This window comes from Ochotona curzoniae, unplaced genomic scaffold (assembly GCF_017591425.1).
Source record: "Ochotona curzoniae isolate NIBS_2020 unplaced genomic scaffold, NIBS_Ocur_1.0 contig_3498, whole genome shotgun sequence".
NCBI classification, from domain to species: Eukaryota; Metazoa; Chordata; class Mammalia; order Lagomorpha; family Ochotonidae; genus Ochotona; species Ochotona curzoniae.
Genome location: NW_024465885.1, coordinates 19,621,388 through 19,646,942, shown reverse-complemented (window position 1 = coordinate 19,646,942; position 25,555 = coordinate 19,621,388). Strand labels below are relative to the sequence as shown.

Here is a 25,555-nt window from a genome sequence, read left to right as displayed (position 1 = left end):
GAAAAGCAGTGTTACTCTGGTCCTGAAGGTATTGCAGTTACAGGAAATCAACCCCCAGAGACCAGCTGCTTTGGATGCAACCTGATAAATTGGGAGTCCAAGAAGACACGATGTCAAACTACTCAAGTATTGCCTCGATTCTCTCAGTATGCACCAACAGAAAATGGATGCCTGGGCGGCTGACCCTATCACTCTTGTAAAGAGGATGAATCAAGGACCACAGTTCTCTGCTTAGAAAATCAACTGGGGGCCAGTGCATAGATGAGTAAGCCACCACCTGTGATACTGCCATCTCAAATGAGCACCAGCTCCATTCCGAGCTACTCAGCTTCCCATTCAGATCCCTGCAGATGCTCCTGAGAAACAGCAAATGCCTGGCACATGGCTGGACATGTGGGAAACCTGGCTGGAGGTCCCCTCTGCTGGTTTTGGCCTGGTATACACACACACACACACACACACACATATAAGCTGTTTTGCTATGCAAATCATAAATAATGCCCTGACGAAACAAATGGAAATAAAAATGAGTGAAGCCTATTATTTCTGCATTCTTTTAAGCATTACACATGACAAGGAAGGAGTACAGGCACATAAAAAATTTAAAAGAATATGTTTAGTTCTCTGTAAACACAAGGTGCCAAATATTCAGGATCCAAGGAAGTGATTACTAGCCTAAAGAGATTAGAAATCTGAGTGCTTTTTCAGGCTGGTATGAGGTTCATACCAGTTCTGCAGGAATGCAAGAAATATTGCAAAATGATCAGGTTCTGCAGACACAGTGACAAAGCTAAACTTAACATATACAAAAACACATATTTCAAAAAGCAAGCAATTAGGCAATCAGTGTTTTTTTTTTTATGTTGAATTTTTTTTTTCACTGCTAACTTACCTGTATCGAATCCTGCACTTGGCACTATGTCCACGGTTCCATGAAAGGCTCCGGCCCACGCTGAGGTAGCAGTGGTGACTGTGGTCGGATCTGTCTTTGTGATGTCACACTGGGGAGCAGGAATCCTGGCTGTACGCACTGAAGGCATCAGCAGGGGCCCATACGATGGATCCAGGGCAGAGCCGGCAGCAGGGTGGTGGTGGTGATGATGGTGGTGGCGATGGTGCATGTGGGCATGGGGGTGGTGGTGTCGCATGTACACATCATGCATGTGGCTGTAGGGTGGGCTCACCTGAGATGCCAAAGGATAGTGCCAGGACTCAGACACAGGAGGGGGAGGGGCTGGGCCAGTCTGATGCAGGCTGTGTCCTGGCCAGGGACTGGGGTCAGCTGCAGTAAAGGTGCCAGGGGGTGCCGTGACCTGGAAGTCAGGATGAACTGCCCCGAGACAGGGTGCAGGGGTGGGCTGGTAAGAGCTGGTCCAAAAGGAACTTGGGAAACTATTCCGCTGGCTAGAGAGAGCTGAGCTGTCTGAGAAGACAGAAAAACAAAAAACATTATTGACATGAGGTTCAGTTCTGGAATAGACTTGCCTTTACTTGTCCAACAATATTTTACAAGCGAACGAATTATGATGCATATTTTTCTCCCCAAACAGTGATGACCTGATGGCAAGTTAGCCTCCAAGCTACTATGCCAATCTGCTGTGTAGAATTCACAATGCAGAATCAGAACCCCTCCTCTCAGTTTCCTTAGTTTACACTGTACCAGACAGTGCCGATGCTTTACAATATTAGCATTGAAAAGTTTCATTTCCAGGTGAATTGTTGCCACTAAGTGAGCAGAGGTCATACCTATGTACCGTCTCGCTGAGAAAGCTTAAAGAGCAAGTTTACGTAGATTTGAAATGATTTTTCCACCTTACATCTTTTAAATGAAATATAATTTTTATTTAGACAAGCCATGCTAATGACAAAAGTAACAATTAGAAGTACATGATCTCATTTAATTATGCTCAGGAACTCTTTCTTTCCCATTAAAAACAGTTCTTTTATAAACATATAAGCATATGTGGCTGAGAGTAACAGCAATCTACATTAATGACAGTAACCAAATAGCCGATACTAGGTGAAAGGTTTTTCATGGATAATTTCTTAGGATCTTCACCTTAGCCAGAAAAAGTAGTTATTGATACTATTCCCATTTTGGACCAAAAAAAAGAAAAGAGAGAGAGAGAGAGAGAAAGAGGCAGAGGAAAAGTCAACAATTTAAACTTACAAATGTGACAGCAGGCTTCAAACCCAGGTAGCCTGCCTGAACACGCATGACTGGTACTCTTCATAAGACGCCACAAGAGGGCACAATTGTAAGGATAAACTGACCATCTAGAATTTTGTTAAGTCTGCAAGTTGTGAGTGTGGTAGTTCCAAGTAGAAGGAACAAGTTTGAGAAAGTGGTTGGGGAAGGGGGAAAAGTAAAGAATAGAACTTTGAGATAAATAAGAACAGAAGAGGGAGAACTCTCCCATTGTTCTAAGTCAATTTGTTTCTCTAATCAGTCATCAAAACACTTTCAGATAAATGACTGTATACCAAATAGAGGCATCTGCAGTACCCAGACAAAAGTCACAGTCTGGAGGGGGACAGATAAGTAAATAGATATCTACGATGCCATGCTGGAGGTGTTCTCACAAGAGGAACCATGCAGATAGTACCAAGACACATAAGACAATCACCGCTAAGACAAAGCATGTTGAACTAGCCTGTGAAGGAGGGAAGGTAATTGCCTGGAGGGGGAACAGCATATGCAAAGGACATGGGTACATAAACACAGGTACACAACTGAGAAACAAAAAGGAGTTTCATGGGAAGGAGGAGGAAAAGAAATAAATTAGGCTGCTGGAATAATGACTCAGGTGGATATGCATTTGCTGGTCATGCGTATGCTGGTCATGAAAATGAATGTGAAATCTATCCTGAAGGGGTCTTACTAGGCTTTGAGAAGTTTTATTCTGTCCTTGGAAAGGTCAGATCTACATTTACAAGGAACAGCATCTTGTCCTAAAGATGGTTGCCTTTGATGTCACCTGTCAGAAGCATTTAAGCAGTTCAGCATCAATATTGCTTCTTACCCTATCTCACATTAGGACCTCAATTAGACACTGGTGTTTCTGTGGCTTTTTTTAACTTTTTAAAAAAAAGAATGTATTTAAATTAACTTACACCAAATTATTTTCTGGCTTTATGTACTATCGCTCTGTTAAGTGTCCTATGGATTATTTCAATCTATGCATAAGGACAGATGGCTTAAGATATTGCTCATGCATTGATAATGTTATTACTAGGCAGTGTCTTCAAACTAGACTCCACCTAAAAGAATCTTATAAGGTCTCTCTGCTACATAAAAGATATCTTTTGAACAATCACGAATTAGAAGTATTCAAAAGTCTCACATATATTTGTTCTTACTCCATAAATTTCCAAGACATACTTTCTTGCCTCATGGAAAGAAATCACTTGAATCAAGTAGCACTTATACCATTAGGTTACACAATTTTAGATTTTAGATTTGTGTTGTTCAAACTCTGTGTAACTTCCCTAAAGACATTGGCAGTTCAATATCATTCACCCCATTCATCCTATAGGCAAATAGCTATTCACAGTTTCAAAGTCTCTTGTGCTGTCTCCATTGATGTCCAAACCCTTTGGGGAAGCCAAGTATATGACCTTCAAGAGGAAAAAGATGCAAGGGCACACACTCCAAGTCTCCAGTTACTCCCAACACACTTGCAAGCCAATGACTGTTTCATCACAATTCCAATTTATCAAAAGACTAGCACTTAAAAAATCAAACTCACTGGCTCCAAGGTAAATACATTTTATTTAACAACTGTCTCCCTTTGACACATTAAAAATGCTGCCAATGAGAAGGAAATTGTATAAGTTGTGAGAAAAAAATCAAATGGCCTTAGATAATGGCCATTTGGGGATTATTACAGCTATGAATTTTTAAGGCTTAAAACTCATTCTAGGGACCATCGCAGTGAAGTCCTCACCTTGAATGTGCCAGGATCCCATATGGGTGCTAGTTCTAATCCTGGCAGCCATGTTTCCCATCCAGCTCCCTGCTTGTGGCCTGGGAAAGCTGTTGAGGATGGCCCAATGCCTTGGGACCATGCACCCGTGTGGGAGACCTGGAAGAATTTCCTGGCTCCTGGCTTTGAATTGGTGCAGCACCGGCCATTCCGGTCACTTGGGGAGTGAATCATTGGACAGAGGATCTTACTCTCCATCTCTTCTCCTCTCTGTATATCTGACTTTCCAATAAAAATTAGTAACACACACACACACAAAAAACTCATTCTAGGAGTCTATAGAGGCTGCTTAAGTTATGTGAGTGGCTTTGCCACCACCAAGCTACCACTTTCCTCTCATGGTTTCTATCACTGGAACCAAAGTCTTCTTTTTGCTCACAGCTCCCCTTGCCTCTCTTTTTCTCTGAGGTTGGAATGCATTATGGAAACTCTTGAACTCCAACCCACAAGTATGTGCCAGAGATATAACATTCCCCCTTTTGAAATCCTCCATTAAAATGTCTCTAATATAGAGGACATATATAAGTTCTATTTATTCTTTCCTTTTTTTCTCATTTATATGTACATGGAACCAATCTTATTTTATAGATTTTAAGTATTTTGAATATGCACACACAAATGTGAATAATCAATGCATTCCTTATCAAACATGGTATTGTCATATTTACCAATTTGTGAACACATTATCTTTCAAAGTAGAAACTTATTTAAAAAAAAACTCTGTAAAAACTGAACAAAGCTTTAAAATGCTTCAGGAAAAAATAAAATTAGAAACAACTTAGTATTTTCCCAGTCAGTATGTCTTTAAAGACCAATATAAAGTTTGTAGGGCTCTTTGCAGCCCTTTTCAAAAAAAAAATGTAGTTGTCTTTTACAAGTAAATGAAAAAATATTGAATAGAAAATACATTTATGAAGAAATCTATATTTCAGAATCACTGTTGGTATCTCGCTTGCTTAAAGAAAAAAAGCTCAATACATAGAAACAGATGATATGCTTTGCTTCATGGCTGGGAATCAATGTGCTTATTTCATATGTATGTAAATTTTTTCATTACATGACTCTTTGCTTGCGAGTACTTAATCACAGCCACATTTGTTGGATGAAAAAGCAAATGAAAAACTGCACAAGCTATTTCTATGCAATATTACTTTTCAAGTGAGTAAAAGCCATTCAACAGCGTATGGTATTAACAGTCCATAGTGACATTGAATTTAATATCACTCAATATTGGAATGATGTTAACTAATATTTGCATGATGTTAACACTGAGAGTCTAACACATACAAAAAGCCTAAATATAACATGGTTCAGTTTACACTTGGGAATGAAAATATTATGTACACACATGTGTTTATTTCTAAGCAAAGAAGAATATGATAAAATTGATATTCTGTCCAATACAACCTACCTAAAGCATATCAAGTAATTTCACTGTCTGATTTAGAACAGACATTTATCTTAGAGATCTGGACAAGTTTAACATTGAACACATCCATTTTCCATTTCATAATAGTTGGGATATTTTATAAATTGATTTTCTTTGAAAAAAAACTAAAGAAAAGCAAATTAATAAATAAAACTCAAGATTTAAAGAAATATTTTTATCATTAATTTTGAAAACATAGAAGCTAAATCCAAAGTAAAAATGAGATGAATTATCAAATTTATGTGTTAGTTTACTTTAAAAATCTGCAGCAAACACATCTTTGGAGTATTAAATAAATACCAAAGTTAAGAGATAATGTTTACCTGTTTATTAATCCCAGTTTAGCTGAAACATCCACTTCATTTTTAAACAAAGAGCTGTTGCTCTTCTTTACATCCCATTCTTTCCTCTGATTCCCAGAAAAGCAATTTGTTGGGTTCAGAAATGAAATGTGTTCCAGTGTTTTCTGTCATCTGGGAGTTACGCATTGCCATTACGTACAAAGATTGCCGTCTAGTTCTTTTGTTCCAGAGTTGCTCAGAATGGGCCTCATAACTCTACACAGAGAGTTTTAAAGGTGATGTCACAGGCCCATACTCCTTGGAGGCAGTGGGGTGAGGTAGATCCGATCTCACTGTCCTCCCAAGTATTTGTCCTAAGCTTTCCACGAGTGATAACCTCCCAAGCCTCCTGGAGAGGTTGTTTAGCTCCCTCATTCCCACTCTTACTGAACAGACGAGACAGGCCCTCCTTTCCATCCCTGCTCTGTGCCGTGCTGAGTATTGATTTCTAGGGGCGTCTCCTATGAGAATGAGGTAGGTGTCCCAAGAACATCCTATATAGATCAATCCTCCAACTCAAACTCAAACTCAAGAATAAAAAATTGTATCCATAAATTTACCATATAACACAGTTTTTAAAAGAGTCGTCTAGATTGTTGTGGCTTGACTGAGCCACTATCATCTCCAGTATATTCATACATTGACACTTTCTATGAAAAAAACCAATGCACAAACTTATCTGAAGCTGGTGTTTCTACTTGGGATAAGTTATCATCGGAATTCATTCTTTTTTTTTAACTGGAAAGATGTATTAAATTCCTTTTGAAATGTACAGCAGTAGTGGTAATTAAAGAAATCCTGCACCAAGAAATGTAATAAACTATTTTCTGCCACTGTTTGCCTAATAACTGCCCTCCTCAGATAAATCGAAGAGAACTTTTATAGTTCCATCATCAATGATACACAAGGTATGAATATCATTCTATTATCAGCTGACACACTTTCGTCTGAAGATTTATATATAAAAACATTCTGCATCAAAATAATTTCATTTTAAATGTGTAACACTGTAGCTTTTTCAGAAGCATTGTGAAAATTTGATAGTATAAACACGATTCTTCACTATAGCTGGCCAATGACTCTTTTGCAAAGTATCATTACCACTTCCATTATAGTTATCAATAGCTTTCAGTACTGCAATATCCAAGACTCTCCTTTGTGCCAGAGATATGCACTTACGGATGGAGATTCAAGGCTGCCTTTCTCTTTGCCCTATGAAAGGGAACTTATTGTGGAAAAGAGAAAAGGCTCCTGACTTTCATAGAGCACCTTAATTCAAACTCTATTATAACGTATTCAAGTATATTGTGAAAAAACTACCATAGTCCTAGGAGATGGGCAAAGAGAAACAAATACTACAATCCAGAAAGCCAAGCTCAGAGATTGGTTGTAAGCAGCAATACATCTCAAACTTCAATCCAAACTGAATGGACTTCAAAAACTGTTTTCCAATGGTGTGCAGCTTTGGCAATTAATATTAAATTCTTGCTAACTTTAAGAGACATGAGAATCTCACTTTATAGCACTTATTTGAAACTCTTTTTTACTTTTTTGCTGAATTTTGTGGCTTCCCTCCTGAATCATGTCCAAATTTTGTATTTTTATTTAAAACTGATTCACAATTAGAAACAACTGTAAGAAAATTATTTTGCACAAAATTTTACAGAAAGCAGGATTTCAGCAAATTAATTCATTCAATCTGGGCTTTCTAATTCAAGATACATTGTATAAATCTGGTTGATTTAATGTAGTCAACCACTCATTTAATTCACATGATTTTCTCCACATAGAAACCTATTGCCTTAAGCGTCATGGAAAAATCATGTGAAAAAGCTAGGTACAATGTTCATGGTCTTAATGAAGTAGGAATACACGGAAATTGACTATCCTGTTTCATCTTCTTGGGACACTCTGACAAACTTACATTAAAAAGTCTCTAAGACACCTTTTCCTCACCTATAACTTTCTGTTTCACCCTATTCATGTCAACATTTCTACTTCTGAATAAACATTAAGCTTCATTCATCTTTCAGGGTCTTAGAATAGCTGACCCTCTCTATGTAGAATTGTGTTTCTCTAGATTTTTACATGATGAATGTAAAACTTCAAGATGCTGTCCAAATAGAAATGTCTCAGAAATGATTGCTATAATTGCCACAAGCAAAATAGCACTGTACATTTCACTATATTTTGGCTTATAACGCACTTCTAACATTGAAACATTAGCTCCATGAGTACAGAAATTTCAGCTGTCCCAATCACTGGAATTCAACAAATGTTTATGACATAGCCAATGAAATGGGATAAATCTCAAACCATGCTTGAAATAATGTGAAGAAAATAATTGCCATTATTCATTATTTCCATGCTAAATTTGAGATCGGTCCAAAGGTCTGCCCTAATTTTTTTAAGAAACTGAACTGCAGAGTTGAACTACATGGCATCCCGCATAAAATCTGTCCCGAGTTCTATGATAACATGCAGACAATCACTTTCAGTCTTAAGTGAAAATCAGGGCTCTGCAGTGTGAGTAATCATTAGTTTGCATATATCAGTGGCTTAAAAGGAGCAGACACTACGACACCACTCTCATGAGACTGATTGTGCAGCATGGACTTGCTGTTATTAACACACCCAATTGCTTATTAAAATACTCAGTTCACCAAAACGTTCCAATTTTATCTTCCACAAATCACTCATTTACCATGTACCACAAAACAGAAAATCATTTGATTCCATGTCTTAACTTCCAAAGAACCAAGTCCCAGTTACAATATTCATATCTAATAATCCGTATGTTGGCCTATTCACTCTGATCAAGATTTTAAACATTTCAGCTTGTATTCTACCTTCCCTTTTACCCTCACCTTGGTGTTGATCATATTTGATAGAAAAAAAAAATAAAGAACAGAAAGAATATTGGAAGAACTGGAGGGAAGGGAGGGAAAGGGAGATGAGGGGATGGAAGCAGAGAGGAAGTGAAGGAAAGAAGGCAAGGAAATACTATGTTTCCAGATGACTCTCAGCAGTTCTAGGTGAGAAGGACCCAGCCTACAGTGGAGCAGTCGCCCCAAGCTTGCGATAGGACCCCCAGCACAGGATCCCCCACCAAGCACCTGTTAGCTGAACCTCCCCTGCAGATGCCAGTTCAGTGCATTTGAGGTAAGAGAGCGTTCAAGCTTTTTAACAGCACTAAAATCAGTGATTATGAACTCATGTCGGTATCTGAACTGCTGGGAAGGCTGGTAAAATACAAATTATCCCATCCCACAATTTCTAATTAGGTCCAGGAAGGTCCAACTATTTGTGTTTTTAAAAACCTCCTGATAGTATGCTGATATTACTAAGAAGGAAAAAAAAAACTTTTTAGAACCATTTTACTGGTAGAGCTTATAACAAATGACATGGAAAAACATCTGCCACATCTTGTCCTCAAGTTATTGTTGGATTGAGATATTATTTACTCTCTAACAGTGTAATCACCCTGATGAAGATGTCACCCAGTGATTTTCCGTGAGCCCAAAATGAGATTCCAACACATCTTTTTGACCTTCATGTAGAAGGAAATAAAGAAGATACTCAATCTTCAGCTTTTTCTTTATTGAAGTAAGAACATTAGTTTAAGCCGTAGATGCAGACACTGACGTGACGATTGCACACCGTAAAACCACAGCAAGTGAGGCTAGAGAAGGCTTTCAAGAGAACATAGAAGGCTTCCGAAGTCTGTCTTCGTGCGTAACATCTCTGCTATGTCACCACGTTACACCTAGTGCAATGAGCAAGAGCTAATGTGTTAGAAGCTGATTCAGGCACGCCTAGTGTTTAGAGATCCAAATTGGGCCATCGGGGCTTTCAGAATGGTGCTTCGCTGCTTGAGCCAGCCACTATAAACTCAGGCCAGTTGGTTGTATCACTACTTTCCATGAGGAATTTAAGGGGTGTGACTGCATCCTCTCCAATCCTGCATTCCACATGCGACAAAACCGATCCAGCTGTTTGTCTGAACGAAATTCCTTGCTGTCCTTAAAAATTAAAAAGCAAGTGGATATCCGTCCTCCAGGGGCGAGTCTCCAGCTGGAAGCTGGTACGGGCAGTTGCGAAACAGACACAGTGCCCTGGGGAGCATCTGCTTTTGAATTCTTACCTCGCCATAAGGGGGTTAGCCCCATCTTGCTTTTTGAAATGGCAGATTCTGGATGGAGGGTGCTGGCTTGGCCCAAAGCTCTTGAGAAGTGTTCATCCACTACTGACCCAATGTCTCCCTGGAAATAAGTGAAAAGGACACAGCGAGAGTTAAGGTACTCCATCTCGGCAGGCTGGTCTTTCTCCTCCTCCTCCTCATCCTCCTCCTCCTCCTCCTCCTCCTCTTGTTTGCTGGGAAGGTTGACCTCCAGAGAGTCCTGCATCTTGCTGTATACCGCTAACTTTTTCTGGGATGGAATAAACAAAACACAGGATCAAAGACAGTTTGTAAAAAAAGCATTAACCATTTAACTTTTCATTTAAAAAAAAAAATAGAATCTAAATATTAACATATGTTTGCAAACTGATTCTTTTTCATCTGCTTTAGCCCATCTTTTCCCTCCCCAAACCAGTTGCCTCCTTCCCACACAGTAAAAAGGAGAAAATCTGTTTTGGAATTTTAGAAAACATAAAACGTCCACTATCAACTGGTATGTTTTCAAAGTGTGTAAGACACAATTCTGGTTTTGTCTTTTTGAGTTTTCTTTTTTTAATCCAGCTCAACCGAAATAAAAGAAATCATGACAAATTCTATCCAATTTATATTCTCATTTTCAATCTACTTTTAAAAATTTGATGCATAGCAACAATTACATTTTAGGACAGGAAAGAAAAGGGGATAGGAGATGTAACTGTCTGGGGGCAGGGTGGAGAAGAAAAAGATGTTTTCATAAATGAAATAAACTAAAATAAAAACAGGAATGCAGCATATTATAAAAGGATTTGGCAGATGTGCTGAACTCATTTCTCAAAAATCAAACTAAAATGACAAAATAAGTCTGTGTGAAGATCCATTTTGCATGGAACATATTTTTCAGATGTTCCACTTACCCCCATTATCATAGAAGGAACAAAAGATTTTATTATAACTTACTGAAAGTAATACAAGATACCAGCAGTGATTAACTTTTTGAGAAAAATGAGAAAACAATGATTATGTATCCATAAAAATAATGGTGAATATATATTATTGAGTCTTCTAAAAATTATTATCTGTTACTTCATTTAATCCTTGTAATTCCATAACTTGGGTGTCATTTTAAAGACAAAGACACTAAACTGAGAGAAATTAAATGACTTGTTCAAGTCATAAACCCAGGACGCTCAACAAGGACATGTATGTTTAGATAATATGTGCACGCATGTATTGGGAGAGAGCTGGGCAGGTACCAAGTGTGAAAAACTCATCAAACTCTTGTATCCAGTCTTTCCCTGATACATTTTCAATTAAAAATTTTCTTTCATTCCTACTTCTCAATATTTCCAAGCAATTTTGACTCAGACCATTTTGTTTGTATTAGCAACAACTGTAGTGTGAGTTATACATAATAAGATGTTGCTAAAGTTTATAAAACCAGTTTAGTGACCAGATCCACTCTCCAGATCGTATCTTAATCTGCAAAATTGGATCATTTATCATGTTATTTCTTCTCATTTCAGTAAAAAGTGCTAAAATGAGTGCAAAGAAAGTATTATTCTTAAATAGTCCATTTTTTTCAAATGTCATCGAAACATATAATCTAGACAGTGTTTTTAATGTAATTACCACCTTTAAAATCTACACTTCCAGATTATATGTGCATCATTCAGTAAGTTGAGCTTTGTCCTTTAGCAATAGAAATGTGATTTTTGTCTAAAGAGAATCTTGAAATGTTCAGAAAAATTATAAGTTGCTGCTTATTATTTAGGAGAAGTTTATAAATATATGTACTGGTTTTAACTAAACATTATATATCTTTAAAATAATAGATAATACTTTTCTTGTGGCTGAGTCTGCCATGCTGGTCAACAGATGACTCTAATTTCTGAGGGATTATGTTTCTTACAATCTACTTCTGCACATATTTAGACATGTTTGTTTAAATTTAATCTCAATAGTGAAAAGTTCGTAAGTGCAAAATGAGGAGATTATGCCAAATGTCCTCCAAAGTTACACTTAGTTTCAAATATTGTCATAAACTGACATTATCACAGTGCTGTTTTGTTTCTGATCATGCCTATCACTGTTTTAAGAATACACATGTACTCTACGCTATATATCTCCACACATTAAGAAGAAGCATTGCTTTTATGAAAAGGAAATAAAACTCTTCTGCAGAGAAGTTTCACAGTCCAGAGTCTGGAGAATCTGAGAAACTGAATTCTTTCTGTTAATGTGCAACTCAGCATCAGTTCATGAGAGTCAGGCTTTGCATGTAATTGCTTCATTTGCTTAAATTAAACATTTGTTCTTGAAATGAGAGAGCCTTGGAGATAATAACTATTCAGATAAAGGCAAGGTTTTCTTTTACTCTCATTTAACACCAATTAATTCTCAGATTAAATAAAATCACTTAAAGATATGTACAAATTCGAAAACTATAATTCCTTAGAAACATGTGAAATAGCATTATGGGTAATAACAACCATCACAGAATACCTTAATTTTTAAACTGACGGTAGCTAAGTTTAAGTTACTGCTTGTTAATATCTATATATGATTATACACTTTCCAAATGCCATTCAGTTGATAAATTCTTTCCTTCCAATTGTGAAATAGTTGAAGACAAATAAATTATAAAATTACACACTTTCCAATAATCAATGATATAAAAGGAAAGCAGCATCTGCCTTTGTGTCAAAATTTCTTTATTCTTTAAAAATCGATTTCTGTCAATGCATACATTCTTCGTATTTATTACACTTAATCAATATATAATATATCTCTGTATAAATTTAGATAAATATGTACACTGAAATATTGGCTTTGGCTTTTGCAAACACCTGGGCATTTGCAAAACTAGGAATCAGTGCTGCACCTCCCTGTAGGCAATGCAGCAGGAGATTTCGTGGTCCTATTGGCCCTTTTTTCACATGAAGTTAATTCCTTCAGATTGTAGTGAATCTATAATGTAAATATTTGCATTTACAGCCTCACATGCATGTACAGCCTCACAACCAGTCTCACTGGTTAAAATTAAAATGTTCAAAGCATCCAAACAACTCGAAAACTAGCCAAAATGCTAAGCCTGAAACTGAATACAGTTTGTTTTAAATGTATGAAGAAAAAGAGAAGAAAAAATTGAAATAGCAATTGATTCATAGAACTTTCCTAAAGTGACAACCCTTCTTAGAAAGAGTATACAAAATTCTAAATATTGTACCTCTGAAACATCATGAATAATAATAATCTAAAAAAAAATAAAATACAAAAATAATTAGATTTCAAATAATCAGAACCTAAATTCCCTCAGTCAAGGTAAATCTTGCTTATATTTTTCTCAAAATGTACAAACATTTCTTAAAAATAACGCATGTAGAAATCTCTGGGATTTTTTTTTTCTGAATTACTTGAAGAAAATAAAGAAATACCCAAAAGGGACTTCATAGATTACAAGTGGGTCCATTTAATACACATTTAGCTCTCATGGACAATGCTTAGCGATGATGGCTTTCCCCTAAGGAAAGGACTGCGGAGTTAGGTGAGACAAGGAACAGGTTAAGAGCATCAAGTTAAAGCACACACAGAGGGAGCTGAAAGGAGAAGAGTGAAAAGAGTAGGCCCTGGCAATGTGAAACATACCCAACCACCTCACAGCCTGCCATTAGGCACAAGAGAAACAAACTTAAGCAGGAATGTGCAAGGGAAAGGATTTGTCTGACAAGAGAAAGACTTCCATGTCAGGAGCCAAATACCACTAACTCCCCAAGGCTTAAGCCTACAAAATGCCAAGTGATTACTGTGCATATGTGGAAACTTTTTTCCTAAGGAAACAAAAGTATTTTAATGAATCATTGGGTATTTAGAAACAGCTTTTTTTTTTTATTTCACTAGCTATTTTCTTTATATACAATGATTCTTTTATATTAAAACATACTTGGAACCTTGAAGAGTAAGTGATCAGGTTAAAGACTTCAAAATCTGAAAGTCCCTACAAGCCAGCACGTTGCACTTTGGATCATGTTTTCTCATTTGCGTAATATATTTCTTTAAAAATTACTTGGAAAGATTTAAAGCATTGTTCTTAGCGTATCGGGAGAACATACAAACTGAGTTATAGAATGTTGAACGAGGTTGAGTAATATGTACTATTGAGCTTCATACATTTTATGTATCTTTACTTTCATGGAGAAATATTTTGTCAGATTAATTATTCTGAATTTACATGTGTAAGCACCAACTTATTTGGCCAGAGTCATCCAAATGGAAAGTGACAGAGGTGGGATTAGCATAGACTTCTGTCTGACCACAGAGTCAATCAAGTAGCTTAGGGACTGGCACTGGGGAGCAGCATGTTAAACTGCCACTTGCAGTGCAAACATTCCACATGGGGACCAGTTCAAATCATAGCCATTCCACTTTCCAATCAACTCCCTGCTAAGGCTCCTGGGAAAGTAGCAGAAAGTAGCACTTGCACCCATGAGGGAAACCAAATATTGCTACTATCTTCTGGCCTCCACCTGGCCCAGCACTGGCCATTGCAGCCACTTGGAGCATAACCAGTAGATGGAAAATATATTCTCTCCCTTTCAAATAAGTAAATAAAATCATTAAGAAAAAAGTAGACTAAAGAAAAATGGGGTTTATTTTAAGGATATAAACAAACAAAAACCCATAACATTGTATTCTAACGTGGTGTAAAGTTCTTTGTCATAAAAAAACGAGAATCACAAACATATATTTGAGCTTTAGTTCTTAAGCAATGCAGTGCTCTTAAAAACTAAAAATCAGGGCATCAAAATAAAAATGAACTTCTCTACCTAAGTGTGCTGTCCCCTTGGCAAATCAAATATCTAATACAACTGCCAGCACTTTTTCTGGAACTGCTATTTTAGAAACGAGAGCAGAGTTAACTTGCAAGACACAGTCACACCTCAAGAATCTGTGTTTGTCTGTCTTTTTTTTTTTTTAGATTTTTCATAACAGTAGAGAAGAGCAAATAAAAATATGACAAAACACGATGAGCTAATTTTGAGTCCACTGTGACTAACTGACTTTAGTCATTATCAGAAATTAAACCTGTCCCCACCAAAGATGAACACTTTTCAGTTTTGAGCATGTTCAAAAAAAAAAAAATGTGCCACGGGCTTACAGGCAATTTCAGAATTTGCATTCCCAAGATGTTTTGAGCAATGATCACATCATTAGGGTATGTGTTTTCTCTCAAACCAACTACTTTCAATGAAACAAGTTTCCGATGCATACTTTTTTGTATGTTTGCATAATCCCATGACTATATTTAGGGTATGATTTCATTTCTTAAATTATCTATTATTTATTCATTCACCTAATTGTCTATTGATTCCTTTCTTGTGTTAGTGCTTGTTCAGAGTCTTCGAGACAGAAAGCTGAAAGCCACAGCCTGAGACTAAACTCAAACTGCTCAGTTACTTGGAAGAGCATTTTAAGGTCAACAGCAAAGCAAGGGAGTTTCATGGTTTCCCCACATGGCAAACTGTGATATTTTTCTTAGAAGTTAATATCATCAAAATAAGATAATCGTAAGAAGGTGGCATTATAGAAATCAAAAATTATTTTGAGAACACAGTAGGGAAGAGAATAAAACCTGAAGAGAACTGAAATGGGAAAGAAGGCTTTAGTGCCAGTAATTCCATGAGCCTGAGCAGGTCATTCAGCCTCTGACTCTGAGCTTCCTCTTCTGAATATGAGGAATTTTCAACTTGATTGTTTCAGTGGTCTCATCCAACTCTGTATCCTAATGAGCAGCATACTGGAGCTTTAGACAAATTCACACTTAATTGTGTTTCTTACTTTGGCCACTCCTTCTGGTTTTGCAGGACACTAGGCCAAAACAAACCCTTGCAAACCATAAAGACAAATTCAATTGCTGACATGGGTCATTTTTTAAAGAATTGGATTTGACACTTCATTCATCTACAGAGACACTTTGAGAAATTCATTGAGGGGCAGGATCCTGGCCTAGTTGCTGAGAAGCCTGTGTCCCACTGGGAGTGTATTTCAGTTTGATACCTGGCTCCCGACTCCAGTTTCCTGCTAATGCAGACCTTGAGAGACAGGCACAAGGGTTTGCTTAACTCAGATCCTGTCACCCGTATGAGAAACCTGAATTGCATTCCTAGCTCCCAATTTGGCCTCAGCCAACCTCCCTAAAAATTGTAGACGTTTAGGCAATACACCACCAGAATATGCTCACTGTCCATATTCTTTCTTCACTGTTCTCCCACCTCTCAAGCGAACAACAGAAAAAAAATACAGAAAATGCATTTGTGAAAAACTATGCATGCATTTCATTTTTGCTCAAAAATCAACTTCTTTTTAATTCAATTTTCTGCCAACTTTTTCTAGCATCCTTATATCTCTTTAAAAAATACTATTATATCTGCATAATAATAATAATTAAAAATAGAAAAAAATCCATTATATCTGCACACTTATAAGGAAAAATGCATCCTTGGTGTCTCTGTATTTCATCTACTAAGGACAAGTGTTTGCACCCACTGCAATGACATGGTTTTCAGAAGAAAAGAACCTATTTATTTTAGGTGTTTGTTTCTGTTGCTACAAGCATGACACAAGTGGAAAATAGTTGTTACCCACGTTCAGTCTATACATGTAAATAAGTTACAGATGTGAGTCAGGTGTCTATTCAAATATCTATAAGTAAGGCATTTATGAATTGTTCTAAGAACAGCTGTTTTCTTTAAAGCTGCAAGGCACTATGAGGGTCTTCCTAAACCATGGTCAAGGCAAAAACCCAGCTGCTTGAAGTGGTATACTTTAAAAGGCTCATGGTAGAGCTCTGCTCAAAATCATTGCCCAGAATCAAATTCACTTATTAGACAGCCTTTAGATTCTAAATGATTTTTTTTTCTGGAGATAATAGCTTAAATTAGTATCTATTAATTGGGGTATTAATTTTGAAGTTGCTTTAAATTGTCTGTAAAAACAACTCCTTGGAATGAGATCTTGGAATAAGCACCAGAGTTTAGAATGAGTACCAAATGGCAATTTTTCTCTAAGATCTTTCCTACGCTTCAGGAATCTAACGATTATATTGTCATTGAAACTTTTGCAAATATATTAAAAACCAGAATTATTGGGCCCGGCGCAATAGCATAGTGGCTAAGGTCCTCACCATGCATGCGCCAGGATCCCATAAGGGCACCAGTTCTGATGCCAGCGGTCCCGCTTCCCATCCAGCTCCCTGCTTGTGGCTTGGGAAAGCAGTCGAGGACGGCCCAAAGCCTGGGGACCCTGCACCTGCGTGGGAGACACGGAAGAGCTCCTGGCTTCGGATTGGCTCAGCTCCAGCCGTTGCGGCTGTTTGGGGAGTGAACCATCAGACAGATCTTCCTCTCTATCTCTTCTCTGTTTATTCATCTTTCCAATAAAAATAAATGAATCTTAAAAAAAAAAACAACAACAGAATCATGCACACTGCTCTGGAAGGCCAGCTTAGTGAGCTTCCGCAGTAGCTCAGAGAGACAAGCAAAGGAGCAAGAGTCTCTCAGGGCAGCACCCCCTTTCCTCAGGTCCTGGGAATAACTGTGCTTCTTCACGTTTGTGAGAGGTGAGAATTTATTAAATATGTGTGTGTGTTATAAGTGAGGTAGGGCGTCCTTGCATTTATGCTAAATATACTTCATTCATATTTCCCAAGAGTCACTTTGTCCTGGAATTTTCTTGAGAAACACATCCTCACATTGCTTGATTTTAAGGAACTCAGTCTTACGGCCTTCGGGCCCTACGTTCTGGCTAATGTTAGAGACTATACTTCAGCTATTCTAAAGTGGAATTTTTCCTATAGCTTTGGATGTTGTGACAAAGAGGGTGCTGGGAACATGGAGCTGTGTGGCAGTTGAAGATTCTCTGTAGTCATGTTATTTTTGTGTAGAGTGAAGTTATAGAGGCTGTTCTTTATCAAAGAGGGCCTGTATGAATTCTTTCATAAATCCACTTAAACCCTTGCTTACAGATGCAAGAAAATTAGATCCCCTGTCTTAAATAAGCTGGCTGTATATCGAAACTGTTTAGCTTACAGTTGTATTCTTTCCTCTTAATGAATCTAAACTTAGATTAGAATAGCAATGATACCTGAGGCCTTTAGGACTGACTGTTAATATCACTTCCTTTATTTTAAGTTAAATAAATAAATGTTCATTTGCTAAGTGAATATTCTGCCTGATCAACAAAAGATGCAATATGGATAAGCAAAAGTAATTACCATAATACAAATGCTTGCAAAATGCCTTTGGAATGCCTAAACTTAAAAAGCACACTACCAAGGACTTGGAAAGAATCTTAGATTCCAAGGCCAAAGAATCTACTGCATATTAATCTTTTTTATCAAAAAAAGTTGATTAAAGCTCTAAAGACAAAAATAAATCTATTGTGCAACAACAAAGAAAAAAGAGAGAGGGAGAGAGAGAAATGAAAGAAATAGCTGAGAAGACTGCAAGGCATGGTGGAAACATGCTAAACTGGGGAAAGAGAAATTTGGTGGTCCTAGATTAGTGCTTTGAAATCTTTAGCCCGGCATTTCATTCCTATGAATATCATTTTCCTGTTTATAAAAGGAGGAGCTGAAGTATGTTTTTTTCCAGAGTTTTTCCATTACAAAAGAATTTCAGAGCAGTTTTATGACTTATCCAAGGTGGCAGAGTCCAAAGAAAGAATTTAAGAACTCTGTACAAACTTATAACTAGTTATGTCTCCCAAGGGTGCTTCATCTTTCAACGGAAAGCATGCCTGCAGATTCACCCAGCTGTTACCCTTGAAGAGGACAGTGTAACTGGCTCTATCTTCGTTGAAACACCAAGTATGAATGTTAGGAACCTCCTTGCATTATGGAGAAATGAATGATGTTCTCTTTCACTGCTTTATCTGTAACTAAACAACCCTATAAGCTTTGTCCTGATTATCTCTCCAGTGTTAACCTAATGCATGGGGGGAGAGGAGGTGCTCAAAGAGTAGACTGTATGCATTTGAGATGAGAAATCTCATGGGTATGAGGTGAATCTATGATTTCATAACACTGCCTTTAATTTTTCCTGACAAATGTTCTAAAAAATTCAGTTGGTTCCTGCAGTCACTACAGGAAAACAAGTGCATTCCTTTCCAAACATGTTTGGCAGTGTATGTGCTAAGAGCCTAAGAGTTCCAAGGAGTTTTTGGGGACTGATGTACTAGTGATCAAAGAGAAGGTGAGCCGGTTGCTCAACATCCCTCTGAAACTTCTTGATCTTAACTTCACCATGAGATTTATTCATTGCCATGTGATTTCTAGGAATTGAAATCATGGACAATAAAAATGCACTCTTTAAACGTATTCACAGAGCACTGCGATTCATTTAGCCTACTGTAAGTCTGTCTAACAAACTGCAGCGCAGACTGGTCTGTCACCAGGACTCTACGGTTTCATGACGCTCACTGTCACTCATATAACAGCATGTGTGTTCGATACAAACCTAAGTTTAAAGTTGAATGGTACAATTGTGTTTTTAGAAGAAAATTTAGAAGACACTGAAATTCTGTGAAGAATCTCAAAGTTACATGATCATAGATGAAGGTGGAGGATAAAACTGTTTAAAATGCATCCTCAGGCATCATTTGAGATGCCAATTTACTAGGACTTCAGAGCAATACAGATTTGGAAAGAAAAAGCTGCTCAAAGATGCACCACTACAAGTGAACACATAGAAATATGAAACTTCTGTATTCTGTTTTCTAGTGCTTTTTGAATGATCATGAAGCTTTCCTGCTCACTTGGACACTCTTTCTGCTCCTCTTCCTCCTCAAACATATCAATTTTTTCAAATGCAAGAGCAACTGTAGCCCTTCTTTTTGTCTCCCAGGCAAGATGCTATTAGGGGTCACTTGCCATGTACGGAGAAAACAATCTTCATGGATAATAATGATAAAACCTTATGGAATGCAAAAACAAGCAAAATATGTATTCTCAGATGACTGCGTTAGGGCCAAGTCAATATTAGTCCCACTTCACCCACGCACCACATAGTCTATAAATGTTGTCAGCCTGATAAGAATTTCCTGATTTACTCTTTTTTCCAACAGAAAATATAGGTCAGCAAAATAAACTACTGATCAAAAAAAAAAAAGTAGTCATACTCTCAAATCGGTTTTATTTTGCTAGCCAGTTTATAGCTAAATGGCTTATTTCAATGAGCTACTTGTGTAAAAACAACACAAGCATTTCCTAGCAAACCTCTCAATTAAATTCTTACGGTAGACTCAAACACCCATTTAAGCAATGGCTACGGAAGCTCAAAAATACAGAAGCTTCTCATTGTACAACTTCTCAATGTACACAATTTGTCTTTTTGTAAGAAAAGCTATGCTTCATTTTGCTGATGGTTTTAGCAAAAGGTTGGAGATTGGAGAACCAACACCCAGGGAGGTGTTAACATCCAAATGTTTGGAGACAATTCTTGTCAAACTCTAAATTTTATGATTGGGGATTTTTAATTGATTTTTCATGAGAGTAGATTTTGTTCTCTAGTTCAAGAAAACATTACACTACTAATTTCAATCAAAATAGTTGTCTTTTCATGGACCTCACACTTCTAAAAGAATGAAACCTTACCCTCATTTTCTATTAGTTAACAGTTTGCTGTTTTTTGTTTTTTAGCCCACAGAAAAACTGTCTCCCTAGGTATTTAGCAAAGTTGGAGCTTGTTGCTTGTCCACATTCCAGTTTGTAACTGAAGCCATCCCCAGTCTCAGGGATGGAGGAAAGGGCACTTCACTTCCTGCTGGACCCCTAGGGGCTGACCGCTTCACTTGCCTGACTGGATCCCACCTGTGCCCTCCATTCCTGTGTTTGCTGAGATATGAAGTCAAGGAAAAACAAGCAACATAGGCAAAACTTTCGACCATCGCTTGCAAAATGCTTTCTCATCCCTGCTTCCAAAGTAATTTTTTTTTTAATCTTAAAGATGCTGGGTACTAAAAAAAAAAAAAAAAAAAAAAAGAAAGAAAGAAAGAAAGAAAGAAAAAAAGAAATAATAACCAACAATATTCTCCTTCTTTTGCCCTAATTTTCCTGTGTCCGCTGGTGCTGTGTAACAGGTGATTCTGGACCATGTGCGATCCCAGAACCAGCTGCCTTTTACAGACCCTAAATGCTAACCAGAAACTTAGGGTTTCTTTCCAAAGAGTAACGCTACGTATCTGGTAAAGGACCAGAAGTAAAACGAGAGACCAGATCAATTACAGAATCAAACCCTAAGACTCGCAATAAATCATGAGTAACAAGAAAGAGGTTAATGCATGAATTAATTTGGAGTATGATAATTTTTTATCATCTGTATTATTTTTATCTAAGTTACGAAAACTTAAAAAAAAATAAAAATCAAGCAACCCTAACTCTCCCCCAAAATCTGGGAAGGATCCAACCTCGCTAAGACACAGATGTACAGATTTGAAAGTCTCAACACACTCAGTGCTGTGTTCAGACAATGTCCACAGGCATAGTCAGCCAAATCCCTTAGGGCTCCTTAAGGCTCCTCTCGCCCTTCTCACTTAACCAGACATTTTTGGTTTGGTTCTCAATTCGAGGGCCCCTTGCAGGGATGGGATTTTCAGTGGCTCTGATCAAGCTAGAGACCCAGGATCCAGAGATCCAGTGGGTATCTGTTGGCTGGGGACATGCTGTCAACAGACTGCACACGTACTTTAACAAGCCCTGGGTTTTTAAGGGTATTAGAAAATGATTGAAGAACCTTGAGTTGGTTCCCTGCTCCCCTGCTCTCTAAACCACAGAGTGAATGGCTATGGAGAAGTTCTGGTAACATTGAAAGACTCCAATCTAATGCTCCCACAAATGTCCAGGAAGGACCACCACCACCACCACTACCATCACCATCATCATCATCAATCATCATCATCATCAGACACTGTAACCTCTTCGTAAAGCAAATCCTAAACACTTTGCCTTCCGGAAGACACAAAACCATAGCTTAGAGAAGTTTACTCACATAGTCCTAAGAAAGATGCCCTCGGAGAACTTCAGAGAACTGCGTCCCAACAGCTAGTGTGGCTGTGGGTAGCAGCCTTTGAGCTCTGTCCCCACCGTTCAGGGCGGCCCGCAGCCAGGCAGGAAGAGGCTCACATGGACTCCTCTCCCGGCCACCTGGCCGTTTGTCCCTTCCCCAGGCCAGGTTTGCCTGCTCGCCGGCGCTCCGGCAAGTCCCAGCTCCAGAGCATCCGGTGCGCCACCCTTTCCCGGCGGGGCGGTCGCCCAGAGCTCCACACCGATACTCCGGGTGCCCCTCGCCCCCGCCCCCGGCAGGCTGCCCGGCCGCTGACTCACCTGCTGGCCAGGTTGGGTCGCCGGATGATAGTAGGCTGTGGGGCAGGTTGCAGCTGCCACGGGATTGGGCAGATACTGGGGCGCTCCATACGGCTGGGGGTGATACATCACCTCCGCACAACTCATGGCAGCCGGGGCAGCGGCGGCCCCCGAGCTGCCGCCGCCTCTCTACGCGCTGGCGCAAGGGGCGCCGCCGCTGCCGCCTCTGTCGCTGCTCCAGCTGCTACTGCGGCGAAGGCGGGTCCTCGGAGGCCTCCGGCTCTGCGCCGGCAGCGGGCTCGGGAGGAGTTGACAATCAGCGGGGGCCCAAGCGCGGGCACCTTCATCTTCAGCCCCTCCGGATGCTTTCTTGCCCGCGCCTAGCTAGCGGCCCCAGGACGCAGCCGGCCGCGGCACGGCGGGAGCATGGCAGTGCCTGGCTCGGGCAAGGGCAGGAGCGCCAGCCGCAGTCCCGGCCCGAGTCCCGCAGCCTAGGGGAGCCCGGAGGCTGGTTTGCATAAGGCTGGTCCTCTCACCAGCACTGCGGGCTGGGCGGGAGCTGGGAGGCGGGGATGGGGAGGGGGGACGCCTGGAAGGAGGAGGGACCGCTGGCTCCCCAGGCTCTGTGGAGGAGAATCACAAAGTTCCTCCAACTCCAACCGATGCGGGCGTGTCGCCCAGCAGGGAGACCGCGGGTAGGGCTGCCTGCGGATTGGAGCAAAGTTTGCTGCCCTCTCCGCCTCCAGGCCTGAGATGTTGGTGGGAGGGGAATGGTATGCAAGAGGCTGCACGCCCTCAGAGCTTGTGGAGTTCCCATCCAGTGTCTCACCTGGCAGCCAGGAGGATGGATCCCCAACTGTCAGCATCCTTTTGCAGGGAGCCCCAGTTCCGAAGCTAAGGCCGAAGGAAAGCCAAGTGTAGTGCTGCAAAGAGGTTAAACCGAGCAGGCACGGAATACGCCGGAATTAACTCCCGTGTTAAAAAAAAAAAAAAAATCAACGTGATTGCAAGTGTGCACACGCCGAGAATGCAGCACGGTTTTCTACAGGCAAACTCCCCTTTTCGCTTTTACCTCCTAGCACGGCAAAATGTGCATGTCCGCCTTTTCTGGCTCTTGTCTCATGTTTTCCACAAAGCAGAAGAAATACTTGATAAAATCCATTCAGTTATTGCATCAAGAAAGATTGATATATTTGCAAATGGCTAATAACTGCCTCCAAAATGAAGGGGGAAATATGTAGGAATGCAATTCCATTCCATAATAGTCGATAGAAAAGGAGTTTCTGTGTGAGTAGACTCTACCTCTGACGTTAACAAGCCAGTCTCCTCACTTGCAATGACACGAGGCCGTGTCTCCTTTTCAGAGAAAAAAATCATTCATTTGACAAATGTATTGATGTTACATGTACTGATGTCAAATAACCAGATTGTCCCCCGCCTCATAGAATGTCATATGATGAAATCCTAGAGCATAAATTACTCTATGTGGAAATGGGACAAATACGAGATAATTAAGATCAAATGTGACCATACATTTTGAGGACCTAATCCAATAAAACGTGTGTCTTTATAAGAAGAAAAACATCATAAACATATACTTATGCATACGGCACAGAGGCAAGACCATGGGCCTAGAACTTCTTGGATTTTTACCCTAACCAGACTTCAAGACAATGTACACTTCTAGCAGCCCGGCAGCGTGGCCTGGCGGCTAAAGTCCTCACCTTGCACGTGCCAGGATCTCATATGGGCGCCGGTTCTAATCCCGGCAGCCCGGCTTCCCTTCCAGCTCCCTGCCTGTGGCCCGGGAAAGCAGTGGAGGATGGCCCAATACTTTGGGTTCCTGCACCTGCGTGGGAGACCTGGAAGAGGTTCCTGGTTCCTGGCTTCGGATCGGCGCAGTACTGTCTGTTGCGGCTCACTGGGGAGTGAATCATCAGAGGGAAAATCTTCCTCTCTGTCTCTCTTCCTCTTTGTATATCTGACTTTGTAATAAAATAAATAAATCTTAAAAAAAAAAGACAATGGATGCTTCTGATATATTTCCAATCTCCTCACCACCTCAACTGGCTCTTCCCCTTCCTCCACATTCCAGGTGCAGTGCCATCCCCCAGGAGCACAGTTGGCAATGTACAGATTCTTTGTACTCCTTGCAGTTCCCACATCTGCTCCTGGAGTTCAATAGATCCTAAATTACATTTCTAATGATTCTATTGACTCTCCACTCATCTGTACTTCATGAATTATCTGTCACCCACACACCTGTGAAAAGACCCATTGACAGTTTTAAGCCCCCAGTTCAAACCTTTTTGCTGGCACATTCTTCATAATTCTACTCCCATTTATTAATGCCTCAACTATGGCAAATCCAACAGAATAATGATGTTCTTGTCTTTTAAGAAAATCACTGGAAATCCCCATAGTCCCAAACTTTAATTTTTACTGTCTACAATGACTGTGAATGATCTCTTATTAAAGGAAGGATTTATGTATTTTTATCATAAATATATATGTATGCATGTATGTATATATAGCGTGTGTTTTTTAAATTGCCATGCATTTTTAAAGATATAGAAAACATCTTTACCACCATTCACGTTGTCCTTCAAAGAATCATTAGCAAAGCTTGTGCTAAAGTTCACTGCAATGCCTTTGTTCTCAGCAGCTCCAGCACTCAATAAATGCTGCTGGTCTCACACTAACAACCTCCGTTTCAGGATTTCTATTATAAATTAAAAGGACAAGGTCCCAATTATGTCAGAAATTCTAGAATGTAGAGTGACTGAATTTGGTCACAAAGGTAATATGTGGGAACAGCCTTTCTTCCGAAATCACCTGTTGAAAACACTGAATACTTCCAATATATTCTCATATTGGCTTAAGGCCTCTTAGTCATTTTCTTTAGTTATTATACGTGTGTTTAATATCTGTCTCGTATAGCCCTGGTGCAAGTGCAATCTGTGTCTTCATCACTCTATATTTAACATTGGGGATATTTCAGTGTGTTTTTGAGTAAGAAAAAAACCAGGAGTAGACTCAACATGTCCATTTACCCACTTGCTGCACCTTCCATGTGTTTGCTATTGCTTCTACCTTACTGCAAGCCATATATTATATGGAAAAATTGTGGTTGTTGGATGCCAAAATGCATGCACATCAAAGTTTGCGGCTATTCAGCAAAATCTCTTTACATGACAATACCTTTCTAAAATACACTCCTTTATATCAACATTGTCTGTTAGAAGAAATGAGACAGCAAAGATAATTCTGCCAAGAATTATAATT

At 39.2% G+C, this 25,555-nt stretch overlaps 1 protein-coding gene across 1 annotated transcript; it reads right to left on the bottom strand.

The window, feature by feature from the left end:
* Positions 1 to 684: 684 nt before the first annotated feature.
* Positions 685 to 22,840, bottom strand: VGLL3 (vestigial like family member 3). The gene is made up of 4 exons (XM_040980417.1): positions 22,292 to 22,840; positions 9,901 to 10,186; positions 882 to 1,423; positions 685 to 795 (listed from the first exon to the last, which is right to left on the bottom strand). The coding sequence occupies exons 1-4, from the start codon at positions 22,415 to 22,417 to the stop codon at positions 685 to 687; spliced, it is 1,065 nt and encodes a 354-aa protein (XP_040836351.1). The 5' UTR covers positions 22,418 to 22,840.
* Between the last annotated feature and the right edge of the window lie 2,715 nt (positions 22,841 to 25,555).

Bases quoted from the DNA above. Each gene is read 5' to 3' on its own strand.
- VGLL3 (XM_040980417.1), bottom strand. From the start codon at position 22,417: ATGAGTTGTGCGGAGGTGATGTATCACCCCCAGCCGTATGGAGCGCCC. The intron at 10,187-22,291 runs GTGAGTCAGCGG...ATTCCATCCCAG, and splicing joins CGACCCAACCTGGCCAGCAG to AAAAAGTTAGCGGTATACAG. The intron at 1,424-9,900 runs GTAAGAATTCAA...CTGTCTTCTCAG, and splicing joins GCTAACCCCCTTATGGCGAG to ACAGCTCAGCTCTCTCTAGC.